Here is a 10,000-nt window from a genome sequence, read left to right on the forward strand (position 1 = left end):
CGAACCCACAGACATTGCCAACATCCTAGCTGACAGGTTCAGCACAAACTTCTCCCCTCCTCCCCACCAAAAGGGCAAATATCTATCCCAGCAGAGTGCTGCCCCTCTGACATCTCAGATGCTCAGGTAAGAGCCGCCCTCTCCAAAGCAAAAAACTCAGCATTAATGGGACCAGACGGTGTCCCGGGCTGCGTCCTACATGAACTCTAGGCAGAAGCTAAACCCAAACATAAAACTACTGTTCAATCTCAACCTTACTACAGGATATGTACCCAAAGAGTGGTGTACAGCAACAGTGGTCCCGCTCCACAAAGGTGGTGCCTCAACGGATCCTGGAAACTATCGCTCCATAAGCCTGACTAGCTTGGTCTGCAAAGCTATGGAAAGGATCATCATGGACCTCATAAATAAAGATATTGGGGACCTACAGACACTGGATCCTACCCAGTTCTGCTTTGTTAAGGGCAGATCCTGCCTCTTAAACCTGGTTGATTTCTCTGAAACAGTCACCAAGGCCATTGATGAGGGGAAGGCGGTCCACACAGCCTACCTGGACCTCGCAAAAGCCTTCGATACAATACCCCACTCGGGCATTATAGATAAGCTCACCAGCTTAAATATAAACCTTTATGTCACTAGATGGGTTGCAAACTGGCTCAAGGACAGAACCCACATGGTTAGAATTGCTGGAGCCATGTCAGACTCCAAACCAGTTACAAGTGGCATCCCAGAAGGCTCAGTCCTGGGACCTCTCTTGTTCGGTATATATTTCTCGGAGGTACAGGCCAACACGGAAGGACTGTGGCTGACCAAGTTCGCAGATGACTGCAAACTGGGTGCCATAATAGACTCTCCAGCCGACACAAGCATCCTCCAAAAGGGCCTCATAGAAACAGACAACTGGTGCCAGAGCCATGGCCTCAAGCTAAATGCCAAAAACTGTATAGTCATCCCCTTTGGCAAAAACAAAGTGCCCACAAATTACCACATAGGTGGTAATCCATTAAGTACAGAAGAAGTAATTAGGGACCTGGGGACCCAAGTTGATAGCAGTCTCTCATTTGACAACCACGTGGCCAAAGTGGTTAGAAAAACATTTTATATAGCCCACCTAATCATGAAGGGATTCACATCTAGATCAGGGGAGGTCATCATGCCTCTTTACTCATCCCTCATCAGGCCCATAATTGAGTACAATGCCCCTTTTGGGATGTACCTTACCAGACACCTGCAGAAACTGGAAAGACCCCAAAAGTACCTCACCAAGAGGATCAAAGGGCTCAAACAGATGCCATATACTGCCCGGTTAAAGAAACTCCAGCACTACTCAGTGGCATACTACCTGTTGAGGGGCAATCTGTGCCTGACGTATAAAGTCATGTCCAACCCGGAATTAATGGACATGCTGCACCTCAGAAAATCCAAATCCCATTGAGCTATGTGCTCGAAAGACTTGAACCTCAGCACTGAAATAAATAGGACATGCTGGAGGGACAGATTCATAACCCAGAGGCTCCCTTCTCTCTGGAATAAAATCCCAGTCCAGGTTAGGCAGAGTCCCACATTGACTCTCTTCAAGAGGAATCTTGATGAGTGGATGGGAGATCATAGGCTTAACCAGGGTATCACTTCTGTGTCACTGTTAGACAGGGGCACAGTATACTAACCTCGAAAAAGGGCATAGCAAAATTAATTTAAAATGGGTCATGAAAGCCAAACACATTCTGGCTAGGCTTATAAATGCCCTAGGGCAGATAGCCTAGTATGACCCTATGAACCTATGAACCTATGGAGACCAGCCCACCACCACTAGTCTTTCTCAGAACACATGACCAGTTTTTGGTGTGGTGCATAAGCAGACAAGGAGGTGAACGACTTTACTTCTATATAGAGACCTGATGCTTTTCCGAAAATGGACCATAAACAAGGACCATCACCCTTACGGGTGTTCATATCCTGGGAGAAGTGAAACTTTGGAAACACTCCCTGGGCTACAGCTACAACTTAGTCCTGGAACTGGGGGTTTGGGAATGCTCACCGGCCTGGAACTGGGGATTAGGGGATACTCTTCAGCTATAGTTATTTGTTTAGATAGCTGTTTGTTGTTCTTTGGTTGTTCATTTTTAACATTTATTTATTTATTTTTTTATTTAACATTTGTTTACCAGGATAGTCCGGCTGGACAGCTGGTGTCCATTTTCACCAGAGTCCTTGGGAGAAAAGCTCCAAACAGTTACAGAGTAATTAACAATTACTAATAACAATCAAGGTGACATAGTTTAGGAAACACATGTAGAAAGGTTACCAAGGTATTAATACAGAGGTGAAGTACAGGTATATGATTATACACTTTATAGTCAGGTGTAGTACAGTGTTATTACATTACAGACATTAGTATAGTATAGGTTTATAGACAATATTTACAATATGTACAGTGAGAATGAGTGGAACACAGTAATATTTGTTTGTCTAAAGCATCAATAGGAAACTTCCTTCAGCATGGTGAAACTTCAGGGGGGTCCATTGCAGTTGCATAAATGGTTGGTCAATAGATAAGATTTTAGAAGGTTTTTGAAGGTGAGTGGACATTTCTATAGTCTGAGGTCAGGAGGCAAGGTATTACATGTTGTAGCAACTTCGTTATGGAAGAGAGATACCCCAGAGCTGTTTTTACACTGGATATTTTATATCAGAGCTTTGTTACAGGAGTGTAACTGTCTGTTTGAATTGTAGAAGTTTAGAAGGTTGGTCAGGGCAGGGTTTTTTTTTTCAGAATAATACAAGAAGTGGTGTGCTAGTTTGAGATGGTCATATCATAGTAAATTTGGGAATTCTAACCATTGTAGTGTATATAGGTATTGACAGTGGTGGGAGCATGATCTGCCATTGGTAGCGAACCTGGTGATTTTGTTATAGCATGTGAAGAGTTTATTAAGTTCAGTTTTATTTAGGTTTGTTAACACTGGGCAAGCATGCATTAGTGTTGCTAGCAGATGTGTTCTGACGATGGTGATTCTAGCTTCGGATGTTAGGTAATTTTTACAGCGATAGAGGGTCCCTAGCTTCTTGTGGACTTTGGAGACAGTGAGGGATATATGTTTGTTATATTTTAGTTGTTGGTCTGTTGTAAATCCTAGCAAATTTGCTTCTGGGACTGGGGTGAGGAGGGTCTTGTTAGCTGAGGATATGGAGAAGGTAGTATCACAGGTCTTTGTTGGGTGCAATAGCATAAGTTGTGTTTTCTTTGGGTTTAATATTAATTGTGATTTGTTTAGACAGTTTTCTATTTCAGTGAAAGATTGTTGGGTTTTATGTTGGAGATATTGTATGTTTGATGTGGAGCAGATCAGGGTTGTATCATTGGTGTATTGGACTTTATTGGCTTTTGTAGTTGCTGAGTGGAGTTGGTTTGTAAAGATGTTGAACAGGAGGGGGCCAAGGATGGAACCTTGGGTTATGCCAAATGTGACTGATAGTGAGGGGGAAAGAGAGTTCAGCTATTTGACAGACTGACGGCAGTTGTTAAGAAAACAATTAAACCAGAGCAGGGTGGAGCTATCAAAGTTGAGATCTGAGAGGCAGGTTAGGAGTTTACTCTGGGAAAAGGTATTGAATGCTTTGGATAAATCTAGAAATGTGGCAGAGATAAGTTTACCTTGGTTCCTGTGTGTGTTTATGGTGTTGGTGAAGTTAATTCGGGCTGTGATGATGCTGTGGGATGGGCGGAAGCCATGTTGCGAACTGGATAGAAGGTTGTTCGAGAGAGGGTCGGTGAGGAGTTGATGGTGGATGCACCTTTCTAGAATTTTGGATAGGGGTGAGAGGATTGCGATGGGTCAGTAGTTGGAAAGATCAGTAGAGGGACTGCCCTTGTGAAGGGGGATGATGAAAGATGTTTTCCACAAGGCTGGAACAGAGTGTTCGGTAATAGACATATTTATTAGTAGTGTGATGGGGTAGGCTATGGCCCTGGATGTGAGTTGGAGGTATTTGGCAGTAAGATGCTCGGCAGCAAGGGTGGTTGGTTTAAGTTTTGCTAAGAATTTTTGGATGGTTGATGCTGGTACGGCTTGAATGAGAAGGGGGTAGTGTTTGTCTAGGGGTTTAGGGGGTTGGGGAGATTGGTGGGGTTTATATCGTTTATGAGTTTAAGTATAGAGGAGGTAAAGTATTCATTAAAACTGGAGGCTATGTCTAAGTTTGAGCCTTCTATGTTAGGTGAAGGTTTAGTGGCTTTACCAGGCTGGAGGATATTATTTATTGTGACCCAGAATTTTTGAGGGTTATTACTGTGTTTTCTTTGTAGGGAAGTGTAGTGTTTTAGCATGTCAGTCTTAACTTGTTTTTTTTTAAAGAAGAGTAGGGCATTTTAAGCCCATAGTTGGGGAAAACACACTAGACAACAGCCCCTCTGAAGTTGAAGAGGGGAGACCTGAGTTGGAAAAAAGTACTTTTTGTAGCTCTATGGTGCTTATATTCAACTCCGACTCATACCACTTGATGTCCATTTTTTATAAGAACTGGGACACTTTAATGGATGACTTGTACATCAGGGCACAAATAGTTACATACAGAAGGGGCTTAAACTTAAAAGATATTCTTAGGAAAGGTTCTAACTACACTAGAACAGGATGTGCAGGGATGTACAAGTGTGAGTCTTGTAACTGGTGCCACAAAGTGAAATTGGGCAGCAAATTTACAGTGAATGGTATAGACCATTAAGCAAAAGGTAAATATAACTGTCACTCTAAGGCTGTGGTCTACATGGCCACGTGTGACCAATGCCTAGCATTTTATGTAGGCAAAACAGAAAGGAAATTTAACACCAGAATTTATGTACAGTACTATGCCATATGAAAGAATAATATTAACAATGCATTAGCGAGGCATATTCAAGACAACACTGGCCATAATTTCACATTTAAGGCAATAGACCATGTAGACATCAGTGACAAAAAGCCTTGGGGACTCCAGTTAGAGTTAAAGGAGTTAAGGTGGCAAATCTTACTACAGGCAGATAGATGGCCAGGGATAAATGACAGGACATCCATCTCTCCTGTATTGAAATTAAAAGCCCTAGAAAGGAACAAAATATCTCAAAACATTTGTTAAGCACAAGCACTTTTGTATGTATTTTGCTTTGGGAAATATTTAGCATTATGTGAATATTTAGCATGAGATTTTTAAAAATGACTTTGGTTTTAGTCTCATTCCATTTATAACCATGATGGACAGTGTTAGTCTGGTTTGTGAGGATTCAGTCTATTATGGATTCTTTTATTTGTGGACTTATCAATGTGTGTGGGTGTTTGAATGAGTTGGGTGAAGTTATATAGGTTAATGTGGTTGGTGGGTGTTGGTGATTGGATGGAGTTCCAGTCGATATTAACATCACCTAAGACTATTGTTTCTTGGGGGAGGGAATGGGAAGCCCAGTGAAGTATTGACTCTAGTGTGATTAGGTTGTCCCCTGGGGGGATATAGATCCTGAATAGGTTTAGGTGCTTGTGCTGGTTTAAGAGGAGTTTGGCACATATGATTTTGGCATTTTTGGAGTTAAGGAGTTCTTTTTGTAGTAACTGGAGTTTTAGATCGGTTTTGTAGAGTAGAGCAATACCGCCACCTTTTTTGTGAAGTCTGTCTACTCTTTGAATGTTATGTCTGGGAGGGGTTATTGAGTTATCCTTGGTATGAGGCTTGACCCAAGTCTCAGTAATGAGTATCATGTCAGGGGTGTACACGGCGATGGCTGAGTGCAGCTCTTCCATTTTGTTCATAATACTGCGAGTGTTTAAGTTGAGTATTAGTAGGTCGGTGGGTTTATGCTTAAGTGGTACATGGGAGTTAAGTGTGTTGTTAGAGATTTTTGTTGGGCCAGGGTTGGGGTGAATATCACCTCCTAGTAGTAGCTGGGTTGTAATTTTGGTAATTGTTTTAAGGTATAAAGTCATTAGGCAGTGGAATCTCAGACATGGTTGTTTTTTTGGATTGTGGGACATAATGGACTGAGGAGGTGATTTGAAAGATGATTTGGCTATAATTGGATAGGGATGTGGCTTTGGGTATGTAGGGGTTAGAAGTGATAATAGGGTAGGATGGTGGATTTATGGTGATTATGCTTGATGGTTGAGTGGTAGTATGAGGTAGTAATGAAGGCTGTGGAGATGAATATGAGCAGAGAAAGTAGCAGTGCGGGGGTATTGTAGATGTGGGAGTGGGGTGTAGAGGACATAGTAGCAGGGGTGTAGGTTTAAAATTGTTGTTGTGTGCCTTGGAGGAGGGAGTGGGTGGATTAGGACTGTGAATACAGTCAAAAATGTATAGGAATAAGTGTATGTGTTAAGAATGTGCCTGGAAAGGGGAAAGGGAGTGAAATTGGCTGGTCTGTGTGGTTGGAACTTGTCGGATGGAGTCAATCCTTGGTTATGGGATGGAGTTTATCCTTGAGTGTGGGTTAAGTGTGTGTGAAATGGGGTGGTTTGTGGTTGAGAGGTCAGGTGATGTAGGGTTGAAATAAATTTGTGGGTAGTGGGGGTAGGTGGGATTTGAGGGTAGGGTAGGGGAGCGGGGTGAGCCAGAGTGGTAGTGAGGATGATGGGATCGGAGATGTACCAACAATGCAGGTAAATTGGTGCAAAAATCAGTGTGTTGTGCAAGAGGCTGTGTGACGGGTTAGGAGAACACTGGAGGTATGTGTAGTAACTGCTGTTGATAAAGCCTGCCTGTAAATTAAAGTTGAGTGGGAGGAAGTTCTATTAGGTATTGTCAGATAGAGGTGGGGAGGGAAATCAGGGAAAGACCATGCTGAAGAAGGAAGGTCTGTGAAGGGTCTCTGAGTGATTACAACAGTATGCCTAGCAAGGGGGTGGCTGGAGCTCACAAGAATAGGAGTTTTAGGCCAATGAAGGCAAGGCATTCTATAACTATGTCAAGAATCTAAATGGCAATGCTCAGATCTGCTCTGAGCTACAACAGAATGGCATTAAATATACTGATCCCAAGGATATTGCCAATATCCTGGCAGATCAATTCAGTGCTAACTTCACCCCCCCACACTCCCTAAATGGCCCATCTCAATATCGGAAGATTGTCAAATTCCTGTAATAATGGCCACACAGGTAAAAAATGCACTCTCCAAAGCTAAGAATACAGCATCCATGGGACCAGATGATATCCCTGGCTGTGTACTACATGAACTACAAAATGAACTGGCACCTCACCTAAGTGTCATGTTTAATCATACCCTCACCTCAGGCTTCGTGCCCACTGAGTGGCGCACAGCTACAGTTACCCCACTCCACTACGGCCCCATCAGTCTGATTAGCCTGATCTGCAAGGCCATGGAATGTATTATCATGGAACTTATAAACAAAGACATTGGCAACCTTCAAACACTGGACCCCACCCAGTTTGGGTTTGTGAAGGGCCGATCTTGTCTCCTGAACCTGATTGACTTCTTTGAATCAGTCTCCAGAGCCATGGATGAGGGTTAAGCAGTCCACACAGCCTATCTGGACCTTGCCAAGGCCTTTGACATCATCCCCTACTCTAGAATCATAGATAAACTTACTAAGCTGGGCATTAATCCCTATGTCACTCGATGGGTTGCCAACTGGCTTACTGACAGAACCCACACTGTAAAAGTAGCTGACACCAAATCCAGCTCCAGAAAAGTGACAAGTGGAGTACCTCAGGGTTTAGTCCTGGGACCACTCTTGTTTGGCATCTACTTCTCTGAAGTACAGGCCAACACTAAGGGACTCTGGCTAACAAAGTTCGCAGATGACTGCAAACTGGGAGCCATTATTGAATCCCCAAATGATGTGGATACTCTACAAAAGGGCCTTACAGAAACAGATGCTTGGTGCCAGAGCCATGTGCTTAAGCTCAATGCCAAGAAATGTATAGTTATCCCCTTTGGGAAAAAACATGTACCCGTGAATTACCACATAGGTGGCAGTATACTAAACACCAAAAGTGTGATAAGGGACTTAGGGACACAGGTGGACAGTGGTCTCACCTTCAATAACCACATCGCCACAACAGTCAGGAAATCCTTCTATGTGGCACACCTCATCACTAAGGGCTTTTCATCCAGAAAAAAAGGTGGTCATTGTCCCACTGTACTCATCCCTCATTAGACCCTTTATAGAATACAATACCCCATTTGGTACGTACCTCTTAAGACATCTGCAACAACTGGAAAGGCCACAGAAATACCTCACTAAAAGAATCACAGGCCTAAAGCAGATGCCCTATGCTGACCACCTTAAAAAACTCAGCTATACTCTGTCGCATATCGTCTACTCCGAGGCGATCTCTGCTTAACATACAATGCCATGTCAAACCCAGAGCTGTTGGACATGCTACACTTAAAGAAATCCCAATCCCTCAGAGCCACATGTTCCAGGGATCTAACCCTTGTCATCACAATAAACAAAATATGCTGGAGGGATAGGTTTGTGACCCAGAGACTCCCCAGACTGTGGAATAGATTGCCCATACATGTCAAGCAGAGCTCCTCTTTGGCCCTCTTCAAAAGGAACCTTGATGATTGGATGGGAGAAAGGAAATTCACCCCGGGGATCACGTCAGTCACCCTGCTAGACAGGGGTCCAGGGAAGTAAATAGTGTGGGAAGAAATAGCCAGGGAATTGTTATGGCTAGGCTTGTATAGGTCCTAGGGCTGATAGCCTAGTACCAACCTATGAACCTATGAACCTATGAATTAAGAAACTAATGCACTATGGACAAGTATTAAACACTTTCCACAACCAACCCAGTTAGTGTGCTTACAGGTACAAAATAAGATAGTAACCTTGGTAGTCTTGTTTGTTTGGGAGCTTGGGTTGATTTGTCTGGCTCTTTTGGTCTCTGGTAGGTGGTTCCTGTTGGTTTGTACTATGTGGGAAGGCACTGGGCAGCTAACCCGATGTTAGGTATGCTCTAGTTAAAAACAAGACAAAAAGATGGCGGAATTAAGTAAGATATAATAGGCAGTGTAAGGCTCTAAACAGTAATTGTGGTACTTGTTTGAGTAGGTGAGGGTCTAGCAAAGGGTTATTTGCAGCCAGGGGTAAGTTATCGGACCTACATGGTGGGTGTTCTGGGCCAAGGATCTTTTTCAGTCATAACATTGGCCTAATACCTCATTAAATAAACAATGTTACATGAGCTTTGTTTACAGACAGTTAATCTGTGGTATCACACAAACCTTTGTGCAAAAGCTGAAGCCACGAGGGCATAATTATTTCAACACAGGGTTTATCATTTGTGTAAGGGAGTAAATGAAAACAGTCGTGTCCATGTGCACATTAATACAGATGCTGTAATCCATTATCTTGGTATTTGTGGCATGCATAGTATCAGAAATTCTGTTATAGTAGTTTTTGGTCTGGGCAACGGATAGCTTTGCTCATTCCTACTTTAGTGTTACAAGGAGTTCATATTAGCAGAGGTCAATTTAAAAAAATGCTGTCCTTGAAACAGTGAGCCATAAGCACTCATGATATATCCTGCATGGACGTTTTTAATCATTATTGAATGTTATAACTACTGAGAAGGAAAAGCTTTTGAATTTATTCGTTTTTGTTTTGTTTTAGGGTACAAAAGGAGAACGAGGACTACCTGGAATACCTGGACAAACTGGAGACAAAGGACAAAGGGTAACAAAGCTGTGTTCTTTTCATAATGGCTTTTTTATGCTTACGAAGAATAGAAGGTACTGACCATAATATGGCTAAAGGCCAACAGAAAAGTATTCACTGGTAACTAAAAGCCTTGAGAAAAATGAACACCTGAGTAAACAAGCTGTCTTGAGATGAAGAGTGAGTTTTAAAAGTGTAATGGATGGTGTTTGTGGATGAGGATTCAGCATGCCACAGAAAAGTGTTCGGTCATTACACAGCATGCCACAGAATGGTGTTCTGTCATTACACATCATGCCACGGAATGGTGTTCTGTCATTACACAGCATGCCACAGAATGATGTTCTGTCATT

At 42.7% G+C, this 10,000-nt stretch overlaps 1 protein-coding gene across 5 annotated transcripts in view; it reads left to right on the top strand.

Annotated features, from left to right (window-relative positions):
* The window catches only part of COL16A1 (collagen type XVI alpha 1 chain), a 3,146,845-nt gene that overhangs the window by 1,349,721 nt on the left and 1,787,124 nt on the right, over positions 1-10,000 (top strand). For all 5 annotated transcript variants that reach the window (XM_044082765.1, XM_044082783.1, XM_044082773.1 and 2 more), the window contains exon 13: positions 9,603-9,665. In XM_044082765.1, coding sequence (XP_043938700.1) covers positions 9,603-9,665 — 63 coding nt within the window. The remainder of the gene's footprint in view (positions 1-9,602; positions 9,666-10,000) is intronic.

The sequence above is a fragment of the Protopterus annectens genome, chromosome 1.part1 (assembly GCF_019279795.1).
Source record: "Protopterus annectens isolate FY-2018-M chromosome 1.part1, PAN1.0, whole genome shotgun sequence".
Lineage (NCBI taxonomy): Eukaryota > Metazoa > Chordata > Ceratodontiformes > Protopteridae > Protopterus > Protopterus annectens.